Genomic DNA, 19,948 nt, shown 5'->3' with positions numbered 1-19,948 from the left:
TTCCTATTAATAGCTCAAAAATAAATAATGTAAAATGAAAATATTGAAAATTTTGTTCAGATTACTTCATCATGTAGTTTTGACAAGATGTGTGAATTGTGGTAACCAGGGCACTGGCATATTCACCACTTAGCCTCGCTTTCCCAAATTTAAATTAAATTTTTAAATGACAAACCGTTCTAATCTTGTTAAAATCTTGAGTAATCGATGCCATCGAGAGTTGATTATGGTCTGGATAAGTTAATTAATGTCTAATTTAGATAACATTTCAGACTCTAAATTTAGAGAAAGACCTGCGATAGGCAGATTTAGCTCTTGCATAATGTATGTTTAGCTGAGAATGTCCGAAGCTCAATTCCCAGTGATTTTTCAAACCAAGTTCACAATGCTAAATATGTTTTGATGTTAAATTTTAGTATCAGATGAAGATAGTGATGAAGATTCGGATGATGAATCAGATTGGGAAGAGAGTGATGGAGAATCTGAATCGGAAGCAGGAGGTTATGATCTAGATGTCTGTCCACCTGGTTGTGAATTGGTAATATAATAGTTTATAATTATTTTTAATATTTAAGGTCTATAAGGTTGTATAAATGTAGATTAATTATTTATAATTTCATACAGTACCATAAAAGATCTATAAAATTAAGTTGAATGCTCATGATTTTTATTACTGCACACTCACATCTCAAAATGGAAGTTTCAAAGCCAAGTTTCGAATTCAAAACATGATTACAGTTAACGGTAAGAACTGTCCTGTGTCTTTACTAAGACATGGTATGCTCTTTCTAGAATGCCCGATATCTTTTCTCATTTGAGAACTTCATATAGCGAAAAGAAATGTTGTGCTTGTATGTTATTTGACAAGGATCACAAGTTAATAATTTGGTGGTATTGTGGTTATATCATATAATTTTAGAATACCATATTTTCTGTTGTAAAGGTATATATTATTTATGATATAAAACACAAATTTATATGGAGAACAATCACTGGGTTTATTTCACACTACGTTTCAACAAATTATTCTTGTCATTCTCAAGTAATTACTTGTGAAATAAACCCAGTGATTGTTTTCCATATAAATTTGTGTTTTATATTATATGTTCAGTTACTAAATGCTGTATAAGGATTTCAAGGTATATATTAGGGGGTGTTCTAAGGACAAATGTATAATCTTGTGTTTAAGGCAAATGTTTCTTCAAACGACAGTAAAATATCATGGTCGTGGTAAGAAGCATGTGCCTAGCCAGCTTATATCTGAAGATCTTATTTCTGGATACGTTAAGGTTGTCAATAAATAAGTCAATCAAAGATAAAAAATCATAGTGTATTAATCATATATTCAATTTCTATATTCTAATTGTCTGAAACAATGAAATAAAGCTACCTTGAAAAATAGTCACACCCCACACAAATCAAATAATAAAATCCCAGATCCAATTGAAGAAAATTATATCTTGAAATATATACACACCTATTAAAATATTAAAATCCAAGATCCATTTGAAGAAAATTATATCTTGAAATAGTACACACCTGACTATGTTTATTTTATAACTTGATGTGTACAAATTTGTGGATGATGTTTTCCTTGAACTTCACAATGATTTCATTTCTTGTTCAGGCAATATACGACAAAACATGTCAAATCCGTGAAAAACGACTTGAAAATGAAGATGAATTAACAGAAGAAAAGAAAAACAGTGAAGCCATGAAGAAAGAATTGGAAGGTTTACAGAAGAAAGCTAAAGTTATTGATTCATCATTAAACTATGCACAGGGTGATCTTGAAGCTTTCCAGGTAAATTAATGGAAAAAATAAATCGTTAAAGATCATTATTCCTTTGTTTATTGTCCAAATCTTATCTGATCTATGTGGGGTGGGGATGGCTGAATGGTTGGCACGTGCACGTTGTATCATAAGGTCTGTCATTGAATCAACTGGCAGGGTTTGGATTTCCCGGTTGTACATGACAAGGAGTAGTGTCGCCTGTCCAACCTCGTGAGTTTTCCCCGGGTCCTTCGGTTTCCTCCCACTTCTAAAGACCCCTACGCGCATGCAAATGATTGAAATAAAATTGAAACAAATGTTAGTCCCAAAATGACATAGTTTGTTTCGAGTGGACATTAAACTCTCTCTCTCTCTCTCCCCCCCCCCCTCCCTTCTTCTTCAGTTTTTTCCAATCTGGTAACCCTATTATAGGTTAATTTCAACATCTGTAAAGTTGATAATTCTCTCCTAGCTCTCATACCAAAATTATCTAAATATGGATAATTTCATTAAATTTTGCACAAGTAAATACTGTACATAGTTAGTGCTGCGGGACCACACTAAACGGATACAGGACCGACAAGACAAACCTGCGGACAAGATACAAACAACACGGACATTGTAAGCAAAGAACTACAAATATCAAATCAAACGAATGGATCAGGGGGACCTGTGATAATTGTCAACTGCTGCACTGTACAGTAACTCCATATCCAGAGGTAATTAACAAGTCACGTATTTAAACCATTGTTTTTTATTTCTAGCTGGAGAAACAACAGAAGTTAAATGAGCTGGATGTCGTTGTTACGTTACGTTTACATCAAATACAATATTTTATAAACAGTGCTCTACCACAAGATCTCTCGAAATGTCTGGTGTTTGAATCGAGTGGCGTAGAGAAATTACAACATAGAATTAAAGAACTTGAACAAGAAAAACATTTACAGAAAAAACAAATGAGGTGGGTTTGTTTTTTTGGGGTTTTTTTTCAAAAATAAGCAACATCTTTGAACAATTATTTTTAATTTTGTGAAATATTGTTCAGATTGCTAATAATATAAGTAGATGAAAAATTATTTTTACATATATTCAAATATTTTTCTTTTGTCTAAGTATATGATTCAGAGGAAATCAGAACTGCCCGATGCGGGGGTTGGATGTCCGAATGGTTAGCATGTGCGCGCTGTATCATAAGGTTTGTCATTGAGTTAATTGAATTATTTGACTCAATGACAGACCTTATGATACAGCACACATGTGCTAACCATTCGGCCATCCAACCCCTCTTCCTCAAGTTTTGACCATCATTTCCCTTTAAAAGTGATTAAGAACATCTCTAAGCAACAGAAATTCATGAATCTCTGAACACGCTGCTTTATGTTATGTTACATACATTTATTTTGAATTGGTTTTATTTTATTATTTTACAGAGAAGCACAAAAGAAACATTCCCAGTTGAAGAAATACAGAAAAGAATTTGAGAAGAAAATTAGTGAAATGAATGAGAAATGTAATGAAATGATGATAGCTAAGTTTGGTTGTATTGTTGATTTAGAAAAACTAGAGACTGTTGTTGTTAATCGTGGTATCGAAGAAATGAAGGAAAAATTACGAGTGGCAGAAATCCAATGTTCAGAGGAAGTCAGTGAATTATCCGTAAGTTTTGAATAATTAAAATAATCTCCCCCCCCCCCCTCCCTTCATCAAATTAAGTAAGTCCATTATTAAAAACTGTCAGCCACTATTTGACAATCTGTTTATGTACATGTACTGTTATTATAGGTTGGGGTGATGGCTGAATGGTTAGTGCATGCATGTTATATCATAAGATCTGTCATTGAGTCAACTGGCCTGCCCAACCTTGTGGGTTTTCCCCTGGGTCCCCCGCTTTCCTCCTACTGCTAAAGACCCCCACGTGCAAGTGAATTATTGAAATAAAATTGAACTATGTTAGTCCCGAAATGAACTAGTTTGTGTAACGGATGTTTTTAGCATAATTTAATTGAATCTATTTTACAATCAGTGGTTTTAGTATTTCAACACTATAAATTATTGTTTATTTTCAGCAAATTGTTAGTGAGAAGAAGGTGCGTATAACAGAATTAATAAAAGATAATACGCAGAGATTAGAACAACTGTGTATGTTCTCAACAGAGAAAAAAGATTTAGAAAATTCACTAGACTCAAGACAGAAAAATCTGGTAAGAATTATTTTATTTCCATGGAAGGGAGAATGATGTTAACATAGTGATACAACTGAAGATATTTAAATATGTGTCACAGGTGCTTGGGTTGTGGGTTCGTATTTAAAAAATAACAACACACATTTCCGAATTTATCACCTTTACTATTGTAATTTCTTTTGGTCCTCATGAATTACAATCTGATGAAAACACAGATCCTTTTTCGTTTTTTATAGTTCAAAATTTTGTTTTACTTGTCTTTACTACACAAGGATCTGGAAGAGTTGTTATATTACCGGCGTTTTGGCTGAAGTGAGGGATAAGCCAATGAAACGGTCTGTTACCACATATTCTTGGCGTGCGATGCACGGAACTGTGGGTATACTACTAGAAACGTCAACGCTGATCGATTAATTAATGTCTGACATCATAGGGTCAAAAGCCGCTTGTATGACCTCTGACGTGACCTATCGCTATAACTGGTCAGATCTTTATGTAGTGTAGGCCATTGAAAGTATAAAAAAACGAAACAAAATATAGATCTGTATTATAATCAGATTGCTTGGATTAATTAGATGTATAAAAATCAGAATTTTTTCCTTTTTTAAAATATGAGAAACAAATGAGGAAGCTTACACAACCCAGTATGGTACTCTGTTGTCTTATTAATATCACGTCTCTTCTGTTGTTTATTATTATCACGTCTCTTCTGTTGTCTTATTATTATCACGTCTCTTCTGTTGTCTTATTAATATCACGTCTCTTCTGTTGTCTTATTATTATCACGTCTCTTCTGTTGTTTATTATTATCACGTCTCTTCTGTCTTTTCTCTATTTAATAGACTGGAACTCATGTGACATCACAATCATGGACTTTTCTGTACTTGATAAACTTGACTTTCACTGACAATTATGGACTTTTCTGTACTTGATAGACTGGTCTTCCACTGACAATTGTGGACTTTTCTGTTCTTAGTAGACTGGACTTGGACTGCCATCACCATTGTGGAGTTTTTTATCCTTAATCAACTGTAATTCCACTGCCCTCACAAATCACAACTATTTTTACAGTTCTGAAGATTTATTCTCCAAATGATGGAAGTTATCAATGTATTTCAGTTATAAACATAAAAACTATGTTATTTTTCAGGGTGAAGAATATTCTGGACAGCGTAAAGCAGATATTCATGAAAAGAGTCGATTAATACAGTTAGTTCAGCTACAAGCTCAAGAAATCGAGGCCCTTAAAGATGAAATTATGTTATTATCTAGAAAGGGAGGACATATATTACCCCCTGCCCAACCCCCCTTACCACAAACCCCAACAAATCAAATTCCCAATCTTTAAATAAAAACCTAATCTGTATCCATAGCAACATGAAGTTGATGTATGGTTTTATGGTTGAGAGCGAGACATTAAGTAATATATTGATACTGCATGAGGCATTAGCCGAGTGTTGTTTCAATATATTACGCAATGTCTTTAGCTCAAGACCATTAAACAACTTAAAATACAGACACTATCCCACACGTGCTTTCCAATGAAATACGTCACACGAGTCCAATATTACATATAGTATAGATAATGTACGATTGACAAGTTGCCTGTACGATTATTTGAAATAATGGTACGCCAACATCAAAGGATGACGTCACATCTGTATTTTAATCAGCATTACTGTGATATTGAAATTCCAATATTTTAAAATTTATGTTTAATTTTGTTTTGAAAATCGTTCATGGATGTGTTATTATTAGTGTACAGTTGAGTATGTGATTAAATATTCCATCCACGACGACACTGCTGTGTTATCTATTTTATCTATCTATTATTTATAAAATATTATTTATATTTTAATTGTATATTATAATCATTGTACATCAAACATATTTATATCACACTCTAAATCAAAGATGAAGATTAAAAAAGGTAAAACATTGTTAGCTGTATCTTGTGTTATGTGAATCTGGTTAGTAGGACTAATTTGTCTATGTTTAGAGGGGGGTTGGAAGGCCGAATGGTTAGCACCAGCGCGCTGTATCATAACGTCTGTCATTGAGTCAACTGGCGTGGTTTCGAATCTCCGGTTGTACGTGACGAGGAGTAGAGTTGCCTGTCCAACCTCATGGGTTTTCTCCGGGTCCTCTGGTTTCCTCCCACTGCTAAAGACCCCTAAACGCAAGCGAATTATTGAAATAAAATTGAACCATGCGTTAGTCCTGAAATGACCTAGTTTATGAGTAGATTATGAGTAGAGTTAAACTCATCTCTCTCTCTCTCTCTCTCTCTCTCCATCTCTTTCTCTCCTCTCTCTCTCTCTCTCTCTCTCTCTCTCTCTCCATCTCTCTCTCTCTTCTCTCTCTCTCTCTCTCTCTCTCTCTCACACACCCACCCTTGTGCACATCAAATAGTGGGGTCGGTTACCTAACTTCTCAAGTTTATGCTTGGGTGCCAACGAATTATTGAAATAAAGATTTCAAATTTCTTAGTCTCGAAATCACCCACTTTCTAAGAATCACAGAGGCTCAGTGAGTATGCCGCTGAGTGGTGTAGTACTAGGAGAGCCTGGTCATGGTAAAAGTGTTCCTAGTTAGGTTAGGGATAAAAACAAGGTCCACCAGTGTTCTCCACCAGAATTTGACCACATGTAGATGCAGTGGTCGTCTTCATTTAGTATTCCATTGATGAGGGGAGCCAAGGTGGCTAAGTGAGTAAGATGCTGGCCTACTAGCCTGGAAGTTGTTGGTTCAGTCCCAGTGTTGGCCTTAAAAGATCATCAAGCCTTTCCGGCATGATTTCCCCTTGTCAGTGGTGAAGGATGAAGGGCTCGAAAAAGTACAGCTGTCTAGTCATTCAGATGGGACAAAAAACAGATCCCATGAACAAATTGGTGTGCATTTAAAAGATCCGCTGGCAGTTGGAATTTGATTTAAAAGAGTAGGCCATATAGCCGCTGCCTGGGCAAAATTCTCCTCATAGCACATTATATAGCGTATACCCATCTTCATTAGCCCAGTCGGAGTAGGACGTTAAACCCCATTTAATTTCAAACCCATTGATGAATGGGACTAAAAACCGAGAACCCGTGTATACATTGGCGTACGCGTAAAAGATCCCTTGGCAGTTGGAAATCGATATAAGAGTAGGCCATTAGCACTCTGTATGGCATATGCCTGTCTTCATTAGACCCGTAGGAGTTAAACTCCATTTCATTTACATATAGGGGCAATTTAATAATCTTATCAGTGCTTAGGGCCACTAAAGGTCTTAATCCGACTCTGGGTTGAGAAGAATCATCACTTGTCAAGGGTCACTCCTGTGGGAATGACCAGAAAAAAACCCAGGGGGTCTCCCCTACCCTCCCCTGCTGATGCTGGCGCAGAGCACCTTGACCCATAAGTTGAGTCAACAGTGTACACCCACACGTTGAGTCCTCCAATTCAAATTTGCACACGTTAAGTCAAATGATAACAACGCACTCAGACATTTATTTATTTTTTTTTTTAAAATCAACCATAAAGATGTAAAATATAAAATATAAAAATAATGGCTGATATAAAACCTGAATATTGAGACTAACATTTATTAAAACAATTCATTTGCATTCTTCGAACAACAGAAAATTATTATTTTTAGCTAAGTTAATTTTTTTACTGGTCCATTCCCAGTGCATTTATCATTTAGTTCATGTTCTGTGTGATCTATTGAAAATTCGGGGTCACCAATTTTATCAGTTATCTAATCTTCGGTATCATTTTTATATAACTAATTTTTTTTAACTTAAGTTATTTCATTTTAAGCATTATCTTAACTACGTAGCTATAGGTCGTCAACACATATATAATCACCATTGTCTCCAACTATTCGTCAGAGCTATCATCTGATCCCTCTGAGTTTTCAGATTCGTTTGAGTTTTCATCTGATTCGTCTTCAGTTTCATCTTCCTCTGATTCGTCTTCATCTTCCTCTGATTCGTCTTCATCTTCTTCTGATTCGTCTTCAGTTTTATCTTCTTCTGATTCGTCTTTATCTTCCTCTGATTCGTCTTCATCTTCTTCTGATTCGTCTTCATCTGATTCTCCTACATCTTCACCATCAATATCGTCTTCATCTTCTTCCGATTCGTCTCCATCTTCCTCTGATTCTCCTACATCTTCACCATCAATATCGTCTTCATCTTCTTCTGATTCGTCTTCATCTTCTTCTGATTCGTCTGCCTCTCCATCTAATACTCCTACATCTTCAGCATCCATATCGTCTTCATCTTCTACTGATTCGCCTTCATCTTCTTCTGATTCTTCTACATCTTCACCATCCAAATCGTATTCATCTTCCTCTGATTCTCTTTCAGCTTCCTCTGATTCATCTTCCCCGTCGTCATTCTCGTCTTCATAATCATCGTCATCGTCACCTTCACCTTCATCTTCCTCTGATTCGTCTTCATCATAAATTAGAGTAAGTTCACCGTCTTCATCACCAAACTCATCTTCATTATCACCATCAGTTAATTCGTCGTCTGAGTATTCGTCGTCTGAGTATTCATCTTCCTCTAATTCAACTTTATCAGAAAACTGAGTGAGCTCGCCGTCTGTATTAGTAATAGTTGGTGCGGATGCGGTGTTAGCATCTCTTACAGCTGCTTGTGTTGGTGCTGCGAGCACTTCACCTGTAAAGATAAAGATATAACTATTGTCAGTATTAAAGACACAAAGTTCAAAACTAATTAAAGGGAGAAACAGACTTTCATACAATACATAAAAGTCATTTTATTAACGAGGATTTTGATCTAAAATTTGTTAAATAGATCGATCAAAAGGAGAGGTTTGACCATCGAAAGTTTCCGTTATTTTCTATTTATTCCATGACGTCATCGATTTTGTCATTGAACGCCAGTGAACTAAAGAATAATTCTTTTCTATCCATGAACATCGAGGTCAAGATAAATATTATTAATTACATAATTAAGTATATTTTCTTAAGCGTTTTAATGTCTCTTTTATCAGTTGATATTCAAGCAAACAAACTATACTGATGTCCAAAAGAAAGTATACACACTAAAAGTATGACTAAGTTTTGTTTAGATTAAATACATTTGATAAAGCATTACTGAGTTTGTCTCTTGCGTCCAACCTCAACATTTCTGAGCAAAATAAAAATGTGAAACAAATTGACATTCTACCCAAATACCGTATACCATGGAAAAACGACTTTGGTTGATGCAGCACAAAATGCACAGTGTATACTTTCTTTTGGACATTAGTATGCTATTGTGACAGAATATTCTCTACTATACTTTAAATAAATGAAATTGTTTAAATTAAAATGATTTTGTTTAAGGTAGCAATTTTTTCATGGGGGTAAAACATACTATATTATTGTCACTATATTTCTTAAATTACTTGGCTACCATAAAAATAACGTTTGCTTGCAGTAATTGATGTTATCATGAGACAAACCAGGGGAGCAGCTCGACAATCACGCCAATACCTTAGGCCAAACTCTTAGAATTTTAAAATTAAATATGTATATTAACCATAATTATTATAGAAGACTGTGTGTGGGCTTGATAGCCTAGACTTATTTCCACTTTTAAACAAATAATTTAACGTTACACCAAACTCATCGTCCACGTACATCCCCCCCCCCCAAAAAAAAAAAACAAAAACAAAAAAAAAAAACAAAAACAAACCCCACTATTTTAATGTAATTGAGTCATCAGAATAAAGAGCTTGTACGAAATAAATGAATGATTGTTACTTTATTGTCCATAAATTAAGTTGGAATGAACTGACCCTTTTAAAAATTAAAAAGTAATATTGATTGTGCCAAGTATTACTGTTATTCTCACCCTGGATCTTTAATGAACTAAAAATAAACTTGAAACTTCCATGTGTATGACTATACAGTGTACTTGTATAGTGTGTAATATATCACGTCAGTCGCCACTGTGACTGTATAATAAACACCCACTGTTCTAAATATAAACACAGTTTGTATACGTCATTGCCGTTAATACGATTAGTCATTGATCCACGAGTTAACTGCGTGTTAAATGTTAAAACATGCTTGGACTGAAACTGATATTCAAACAAATCGTACATTTATTCATAATCTCTGTTTTAAAAACTAGGTTAAAGCCGCAATGTCCTGTTATTCCAGATAAAATAATGGAACCCGTCTTTTATTGCGATCTTCGAATGTATAGTTTACGTCCGGCTCTACTACCGGTTTATTTAAGAGAGAGCAAGCCATCTAACCCCCTATTCGCCAGATAATGGAACACGTTTTTATTGCGATCTGAATGTAAGTTTTACGTCCGGTTCGACTACCGGTTTATTTATTATAACAGAGATTCTCGCCCTTATGACGTCATTGTAGAAAGAAACGAGTTATTATTTTAGAAATGTACATTAGATGAATTAAAGAAATAAATTATGTAGCCCGTAAGAAAAATTTATATTAAAAAAAGTATATAAATTTAAATTATTCGCCTGGTTTCATTTACGGTATTAATAAATCCCTCGTAAACAATACTGTGAAGGTGGAATCCCCTAAGGAATAAAGTCCAAAAAATGTTTAATGCCGTTCAGTGTTTATAAATACCCATCTTCAATAGAAGGTTTGATCTCGCTTTAACTTCGTACATGTTGTGAAACTCACAGTCGTTGCTTGAGGAACATGATAAATACTGTATATAGAGAAATGCAAATTTAGTAACGATTTAAACAAGCCGGCGCCACCTAAAGCTGTTGCATAAGTAAAATCGTTCGATTAACTGACGTTAACTACATGTACTGTGTTTTTATGTTCTTAATTAAATTCGGACAATCAAATTGAGTACAATAAAATGGCGTGATTTCGATTCCCCGCTTGTACGTGACAAGGAGTTGGGTCGCCTGTCCAACGTCCAAGTTTCTCCGGGTCCTCCGGTTTCCGCCCACTGCTAAAGACCCCTACGCGCAAGCGAATTATTGAAATAAAATTGAATATGTTGGGCCCGAAATGGGCTAGTTTGTGTCGAGTGGAGGTTAAACTCTCTCTCCATCTCTCTCTCTCTCTCTCTCTCATTGCTTCATTCTTTATTATTGACATTATGAAACACGGTACGAGGAAGCTTTTTAGTATCGGATTGTTTATTTTTATCATGATATGTCTTATTGTATTATTTTTAGCTCTGCTCAGGTTTGTTAAATAATGTATGGGATTTACCTAGGCTATATGCTTGGCAGACTGAAGCAAGGGGTCTCAAAATTGAGGGGGGTAAGATTATAATATTTTTGGCACTATGTCACAAACCTTTCTTACATTTTGATGGTGAGGGTAGAGGATTGGAAGGGACCCCATAACAAGAATACCCTACAGTCCTCTCTATTGTGACCTATTAAGTTCGGTCTGGAGTGGAGAGAAATTTATTAATAAGGGAATTGTCGCGGGAATATGTCTTTTGAAGTTGTCGCACGGCATTACAGATTACAATTCTCACTCCTCATTCAAAATTTGGACTGATTTTCTTTCTATGGACAAAATAGGAATGCCGTTTACCCAGAGCAGTGGTGTTTTCCTCTAATCCCCACCCCCCACCCCATCTGCTTTTAGGTCCTTTTCATTTTTAGAACGAATTACGGGAATGCCCTTTTTTTCGGAAAATTTATAGCATTTATTGGCGTTTACCCCGTTTCTTTTATTCGTCCTTGCGAAATGAACCGATTTTGAAGAGTCTTTTTTTAAAAAGTAATCAAATTTATTAAAATATTTATCACTAGCAACTGCCCAGTCTGGGGATTCAACACAAATTTAATTGGTTTCACAAATTTAAAGGTACACTATAATATGTCGGATATTTAAATCCTATCTGTACACTGGTGGTGAAGCCAAACGATTGAATCGCTGGAGGTATATTCGAAGACAAATGAGAAATGAAATGAAATGAAATGGGGTTTAACGTCCTACTTTTCTGCTCCTAACCTGGGCTAATGAAGACGGGCATACGCCATACAGTGTGCTATGAGGGAAATTTTGCCCGGACAGCGGCACTACGGCCTACTCTTATATCGAATTCCAACTGCCAAGGGATCTTTTACGTGCACGCCAATGTGTACACGGGACCTCGGTTTTTCGTCCCATCCGAACGACTAGACAGCTTTCCTTGTCAGCCCCTCCGCCCTGCATCACTGACAAGGGAGAACCACGCCGGAAAATCTGGATGAACTTTCTCGGCCAATGCAGGGATCGAACACCCGACCTCCAGGCTAGCGAGCTAGCGTCTTACCCACTTAGCCACGTGATCCCCTCGAAGACAAATAAGTTGAAACAATGGCGCTTAAACAATGGAAATTGAAATCACCATATTTTTACCATATATTGACGGACAGTTAATTTCTTTTCCTACAATCGTCTTTGCCAAGCCATTTACACGAAGAGCGTCGCTGGTGATATTTAAAACGATCTGCTGTGGCCCCGCTCATCTTTAATGAACATTTAGGCTGTTTATAAGATTCCAAATGGGCCATACACCATGAAACATCCAGTTAATTTCAGTGATCTAGACACAATGTCACTGCCTTGGTGAACATTTTCAATATGCTATTATATAAAAGAATGTTCAATTTCAATCTGATCTCTTTTTTTTTGACCCATGAAATCACGGCAACTAATAGGAATTGGTTTAACGTTTTGTCCTAACAATGACGTTTGTACCTTCCCTTCGTCCAATTCCACCTGCCAATGGTTTGTTTATGAGTACGTAAAAGAATTCTTGACAGTTGGAATTTGACATAAGATTTGGCCGTAGCGTCGTTGTCTGGGCAAAGTTCCCCTCCTCGCACAAAACATCCTTGGTACAGAACAGCACGACGACATTTCATTTCTATGGATAGGCAGTTTTCTCTCAAAACCATCCGGATTTAACAACATAGTCTAATCGAGGATTATTTTTACATCACCGAAAATCAACGAAAGGTTAGTCTCTTTAATATATTTTTGATTGACGAAACGTCCAAATCCATTCCATCTAAAGTTAATTATACAAATTTAAAATACCAACTTACCTAAACTACACAAGGTTGCTAAGACAACGAGAACGGCTAATTTAATATTCATACTGGTTGATTAGTTATATTGGAACTTGTAATTTCAAATGTTAGACGTCGAGAGTCTTTGTTTTAAACAAAAGTTATTCTTCTTGTAACATTGAACTCAATGTCATTGACTCTTGTTTTTATAGCTTTATAAGATGATGTGGAAACGATGACGTTTTAGTTTCTTTACGGATGTTATTCATGTCTTCATCAGATTTCTACCCAAAGAACGCAATAACCGGTTTCCCTCACATTTACTTCTAAAAAGCAGATTTTACGAAGCTGTGTTATAATTTGTTAGAGCGCAAAAAGTAAAAACATTCCTCGATCGTATAGTACGGAAGCGTATAGGGGTCATGCAAAATTTTGTAGAAGGTCTCGAGATCCTGCGATCCTGTGATACTTTCTCGAAATCCCGTGATCATCTGATAATTTTCTCGAGATCTCAATTTAATGATCCCGAAATCCCCTGATAATTTTCCCGGGATATTGACATCCTGTATTTTCTCGAGAATTCGAGTTAATGTTCTCGACATATTGACATCCTATGTAAATTTTCTTGAGATCCCGAGTTAATATGAAACCTTATATGATAGTGTCACCACGTTGTGAAGTAACCTTTGGCCCAATACTTCGCACCAAATTTGATAAAAAAAAAAAAAAAAATACCCTAACATTCGTTACAAAGGAAAACTGCTAACCAATGAAAGAATAAACGGACAATCGATAGGGTACCCATGATTTACACTAAATTTGAAATATGATTAAAATCGATAGTGTTCGTCGTCTTATGGCCCCAACACTTCACACCAATAAAATTCAAAACCCTACCACGTCAGCTTTAATGTGTGAAGCTTTGAATTACAGACATGCTGGTTAAATTATTTCAATTTAATGTGTGGGTGACGTTTAATTGAAAATGTCATTTTTTGCATGGTTTTCGGACCATATTTTGTTTTAGAATAAAGCTAGACAGCGAGTGTATTGTCTTGTGACAGGAATGCTTCGGAGCAGATTTTAAATAAAAAAATCTTGAAAAACTCTGGGCTCTAACGCGTGCACAAGGTTTACCGCAAAATAGGAATAACGCCGTAACAAAACGCCAGGGAGCGCTGCAAATCAATAAGGTTCATTGTTCCGCCGAAAATAAATAGGGTTCCCCTGCTTATGACACTAATGATGCAAAAGAAATTTGAACGATAGCCACGCGAAGTGTGGAGATACGCCCACGCAGCATCTATGCATCTCAACAGCAGATTTTCGTTTAATAAATTGAATAAGGATCGAACATTCTTCAAGAAATCCAATCTCTATCGTGTTCACGTGCTTGTTATATCTCTGGGACAGAAAACCTTATATTGGCTGAAAATTAACAGGGGTCATCCTTGTCGCGGAACACTGAATATCGAAAATCCATTAAAACAAGGTTTTTAAAGAATGGAATGAAACGGAAGATCGCTAACCATTGAATATCAATAAATTTCATGACCCCAAAGCTTCACACAAAATTGTTAAACTGAACAAGGCTTTCAGGGAGCGGGCGGGGGGGGGGTATATTAAGGAACAGAAGGTCACAGAATGCTGAATATCGATAAGGTTCGTCTTCTCATCGTCACATATTTGAAAAATTGAAAAAAATACGAACAGAGAGGGTAACTCTGGAACAGAAGTTTGCGGAGTACTGAAAATCGAAAGACCCCAGTGCTTTACAACACATTTGAAAAACAAAATCAGTTAAAAAAAACCGTGGCCTCTATTTCGTTAACAAGGTTTTCGGAAAAGGGGGGTAACTCCAGAACGACAAGGTGCGCTAAAAGCGACAGGGACCGTCCGCTTATGGCCCAAATGCTTTACACTAAATTTGAAAGGGGTGAAGGTGAAGGTGGGTTGGTGGGGTAAACTCCGAAATGCGCAGACCAAAAAATACCCGAGATTTCGTGAAAATTTATTCAGGATGGCAAGATCCCGTGAACATTAACTCGAATTCTCGAGATTGTTATCACAGGATGGGAGATTCTCGAGAAAATTATTAGGGTATTTCGAGAAAATGAAATTGAGATCTCAAGAAAGTATCACAGGATCGCAGGATCTCGAGGTCTTCTACAAAATTTTGCATGACCCCTATACGCTTCCGTACTATACCCGGATATACAATATAATTAATTATAGAAAAATAAAAAGACAACATATGTTAGAATAATCTACACTAATAAATCCATTACGGATATTAACTCATTTTCACTGTATTTTACGGAAGCTCAAATACAGTGAAAATTAATTTTTAATTTTGAAAAACAATTTCTAATTTTTATTTTTAATTTTCGATTTTGTAAAATTCATTTATAATTTTGTAAAATTCATTTATAATTTTGTAAAATTCATTTATAATTTTGTAAAATTCATTTATAATTTTGTAAAATTCATTTATAATTCTGTAAAATTCATTTATAATTTTGTAGAATAATTTTCGATTTTGTAAATGTGTTTTCAATTTTGTAAATTTGTATTTGTATTTGTATTAATGCCCAGTCATGTCCGTATAAAAGTGAATATAGAATTTAAAACCATACATAATGAAAATTACTTTTATCGATTTAAAGTTTACATTAGTTTATGCTGGTTTCTATTTGTATATTTATGTGAATGATGGTGGTGGTGGTGGTGGGTGGGGGCGTTTAATGTCAACTTTGGAATAGTCTGGTATATTTATTTTGTTTTAATAATTCGTCTCCCCGCGGGCGTCATTATCAGTACGGGAAAATCCACGCGGCTTGATTGATAGGCGACACTGTCGAGAAAACAGCGTGGGATCGAACTCCATTCTCTCCCTGTTGTTGGCCGGGAAAGTTCTCCGTCATTTTCCAGCGTGGTCTTCCGCTTACCAGTGATGCTGGACAGAGTTCCTGGTAGCGAACAGCGTCCACTCGTTCGAATTGGGCGAGACCCCGAGTTCCGGTGTACACATTGGCGTGCCTGAGAGTCAGAGAGAGAGAGAGAGAGAGAGAGAGAGAGAAGAGAGAGAGAGATGGGGTTTAACGTTCACTCGACACAAACTAGGTAATTTCGGGACTAACTTATGGTTCAAATTTTTCTCAATAAAATCGCTTGCTTAGGGGTCTTTAGCAGGGGGGGGGGGCGGAGAAAACCCACAGGATTGAACAGGCGACTCTACTCCTTGTCACGTACAACCGGGGAGTCGACACCACGCCAGTTGACTCAATGATAGACCTTACGATACAAAGCGCATACGCTAAACATTCCCCCCCCCCCTTGCATGTAAAAGAACCCATGGCAGAAGAATTGACGGGCAACATTTCCTTCATAGCACACTGCATGGCTTATGCCATATTTTCATCAGCCCCGTTGAAGCAGAAAAATAGGACGTTAAACCCTATTCACTGAGCTCTATTAGAGACAGCTCCATTAAAGGGACAATCCCATCTATACTTTAGTGATTATAACTCTATAATGGTAAACATTATCTTACTCCTGTGTAATTATTTAAAGGAGCTAAGTCGCGAATATTTGGGATATAGAAATTGACACAAATGGGTTACAACACATATAATAATGTAATATGAATGTATATAAACTGATTTACGTTCAATCGTTTCTGTTTTACTGTAATTTCTAATCGGTTATATTCAGCGAAATACGCCAGAAGTCTTGGTCGAATGGCAATCTCTAGCGTCTGGTTATTCCAGTCTACACCGACAGTATTTATTGCGCATGCTCGCCAGATAAGAATATGGTGGCATCGTTTGACATGACTTGTGGAATATGCCTAGCCTCGTTTTTCGAGTCCCTTGTTACAAATGACGCTGAAAAGCATTATGGTACACGATTCGTGTACCAATGGTAAAATGATTATTTTGTCTTGAATATTGTATATCAAAAGCCCATATTTTCCCGGTAAGATCACAACATCAATGTTGATTTAAATTGACAAATAATTCGTGTTTTCAATGTGGAAGAATTTGGATGATATTGAGTTAGAGACTTAGCTACTTTGAATATATTACATTTCAGGAAATACAAACTTTCGTTTTCCAGTTTGACGGTATTTATAAAGTGCCAGGCTATACGAATGTCTGGATAATGAGGTTAGGTTGGCAACTAGTACTCGCGATTACCAAGTCAGCCATACAATTTAAGCCTTAAACATACATTATGACGTCACATTAATAATGATGTCATTGTAATAATCATATTAAACATACATTATACAAGAGCTGAATCTGTCTATTGCAGGTCTTTCTTTAGGCTTGAAATGTTATATAAATTATTAATTAGACATTAATTAACTTATACAGACCATAAACAACTCTCGATGTCATCGCTAGCCTGCGATATTAAGCGGATGGGTATATATATTTTTTTAAAAAAAAACAATTAAAAGTAAAAATGGATAATCGGGACTTTGTTTTTTTGTCGTACTGACTTTAGTAACGATGATCGAGGCTAGCCTAAAATTCAAAAGCTAATATCTCGGTTTAGAGAGAAATGAAATGAAATGGGGTTTAACCATAGAGGTGTATATACCCTACCCTAGGTGTATATACCCTACCCTAGGTGTATATACACCTCTGTGGGTTTAACGTCCAACTGTTCTGCTCCTATACTGGGCTAATGAAGACGGGCGGTTTAGATAGGAGCAATTTGACTGAAATTTTCAGCATATTCTATTTACGTTATCTATATATTCTATTTACGTTATCTATATATTCCGTTATCTATATATTCTATTTACGTTATCTATATATTCTATTTACGTTATCTATTTTTTAACTATTATAGTGAGAACTGTCGAATCTCATGTAATGTATCTTTAAATTATTTAAATATGTTGCGTAAATCTATTTACCATTTTCAAGCAGCTCATTTTTTTTTATTTTAAACTTTCTTTGGAGGAAAAGAGACTTTTTTTCGTCACATTTTGGCGTCCTTAAATCCACTTGTATTTATGGCGTCTTGTGAATTAGTCTGTTGTTCTATTTGTTCCTTGGCTAAGTGGGTAAGACGCTGGCTCGCTAGCTTGAAGGTCGGGTGTTCGATTGCTGCATTGGTCGAGAGAGTTCCTCCATATTTTCCGGCGTGGTTTCCCCTTGTCAGTGATGCAGGACGGAGGGCCTGACAAGGACAGCTGTCTAGTCGTTCGGATGGGTCGAAAAACCGAGGCCCCGTGTACATATTGGCATGCACGTAAAAGATCCCTTAATAGTTGGAATTCGATATAAGAGTATGCCATAGTGCCGCTGTCCGGGCAAAATTTCCCTCATAGCACACTGTATGGCGTATGCCCGTCTTCATTAGCTTAATCAAAGCAGAACAGTAGGACGTTAAACCCCATTTGATTTCATTTCACTATTTGTTATAATAAAGTTGTGTATGGGGTACGTGGATGAATTATAAATTATAATTTATATACCATTCGTGGACGATCATGTTTGAGGAAAGATTGTCACTCAGATCAACGTTTAAATCAGAAGGTTCAAATTAGATTCTATTCAACATCCAAGTCCCGATACTCCACGGCTGATACGAACAAGTTGATGAAAATAAGTTCAAGTTAAAGGATTTTAAAAAAAAAAAAAAAAGAATCCAGTATTTTACTACTAAGGTTGTGTGTCTCTATATAAACTATTAATTAAACATTAATGAACATATCAAGACCATAATCAACTCTATGTCAACGCTAGCATGCGATAATTGTTGGATTCTGATCCGATTTGCTACATAACTTTCCTTCTTGATTTAACTGGATAATCGAGACTATGATTTTTGTCGTACCGACAATGATGACCGAGGCTATGCGAAACTTTCGATCGCTTATTTCTCGGTTCATAGTGGATCAATTTGACTGAAATTTTCAGCAAATTGCCTTTACGTTATCTAGTTTTTAACTATTATTGTGAGAACTGCCAACTCGTTATCTAATCTCCCATAATGTATCTTTAATTATTACACGAAATATATTATTACACGAAATATATTATTTGCCACCAGACCACTTATTCATTATCTAATTCAAAATACCCGAGATCACTTTATATTAAAGGTTTTTTTACCTAATCATTGTAGTGTTTTCTTTAGTGTTTGAACAAAATTAGGGAAATATATTCCTCGAGGAAAGCACAATTAGTCTGAACGAGATCGGGGTTTATATATGATTCACTATATCTGACGTTGTGGTTATATTAAATCTCGTCACGTCCGTTGACCTTCCTGAAACCTCCCCGAGATTTTTTTTCTCTCGTTGCGACATAACCATGGGAATCAAATTGATGTGTAGAAAATCTTTTGTAGAAAATTACCGATTATAAAAACCCACCAAACACCAATAACAGAAACCCAGACAACTCTTCATAATCTTCTGGAGCAGAAGTCTTCTGGTATCAAATTCCTGGGACGGATTAGCCTGTTGGAGCCCCCCATAACATTCCGCATTTATACTACATCGAAAGACGAACAATTTCAATAGAGGTGGTATGTACAGTGTTAAAATGCTAATTGAAGCTGGTGACAGGGTGAAACTAGATGTGGGCACACCGGTACGGGGCCCATCAGTACACCATGATTTATACCTGCCTGTCGTTAAGGTGGAGAGTGGGTGCGATGTTACGGGCTGGTATTGCAGCCGTCAATCGATCTTAAAGCGATAATTTCATATTTTTAAGTTATATTTTTAAAATGTATTAAAATAAAGCCTTAAAATAGATGGTATCCATAAACAGTCCTACCTTGTTAAAGAATAATCCTTTTAATTCTATAATTCACTATTGCCAGTTGAGAAATTGGCAAAAATATCATTTTCAACTTCTAATTCAAACGTTTGAAGATAGCTACTCCATTGGGGAAATAGAAAAACAAGGGAGGTAATTGTGTTATTTCCGGGGTGAAGCCATTTTTAAGT

At 36.0% G+C, this 19,948-nt stretch overlaps 2 protein-coding genes across 2 annotated transcripts in view; one reads left to right on the top strand and one right to left on the bottom strand.

The window, feature by feature from the left end:
* Positions 1-5,897, top strand: part of LOC126829949 (cilia- and flagella-associated protein 44) — a 35,575-nt gene extending 29,678 nt beyond the window's left edge. The window contains exons 31-36 of the mRNA XM_056102732.1: positions 417-538; positions 1,628-1,804; positions 2,539-2,735; positions 3,205-3,430; positions 3,841-3,975; positions 5,108-5,897. Coding sequence (XP_055958707.1) covers positions 417-538; positions 1,628-1,804; positions 2,539-2,735; positions 3,205-3,430; positions 3,841-3,975; positions 5,108-5,305 — 1,055 coding nt within the window. The 3' untranslated portion in view covers positions 5,306-5,897. The remainder of the gene's footprint in view (positions 1-416; positions 539-1,627; positions 1,805-2,538; positions 2,736-3,204; positions 3,431-3,840; positions 3,976-5,107) is intronic.
* Positions 5,898-7,436: 1,539 nt separating this feature from the next.
* On the bottom strand, positions 7,437-13,276 carry LOC130014149 (sodium/potassium/calcium exchanger 1-like). Its single transcript, XM_056103090.1, has 2 exons — positions 13,006-13,276; positions 7,437-8,624 (listed from the first exon to the last, which is right to left on the bottom strand). The coding sequence occupies exons 1-2, from the start codon at positions 13,055-13,057 to the stop codon at positions 7,819-7,821; spliced, it is 858 nt and encodes a 285-aa protein (XP_055959065.1). The 5' UTR covers positions 13,058-13,276; the 3' UTR covers positions 7,437-7,818.
* Positions 13,277-19,948: the final 6,672 nt, after the last annotated feature.

This window comes from Patella vulgata, chromosome 8 (assembly GCF_932274485.2).
Source record: "Patella vulgata chromosome 8, xgPatVulg1.2, whole genome shotgun sequence".
In the NCBI taxonomy this organism is placed as follows: domain Eukaryota; kingdom Metazoa; phylum Mollusca; class Gastropoda; family Patellidae; genus Patella; species Patella vulgata.
This window is presented reverse-complemented; position numbering and strand designations above follow the sequence as displayed.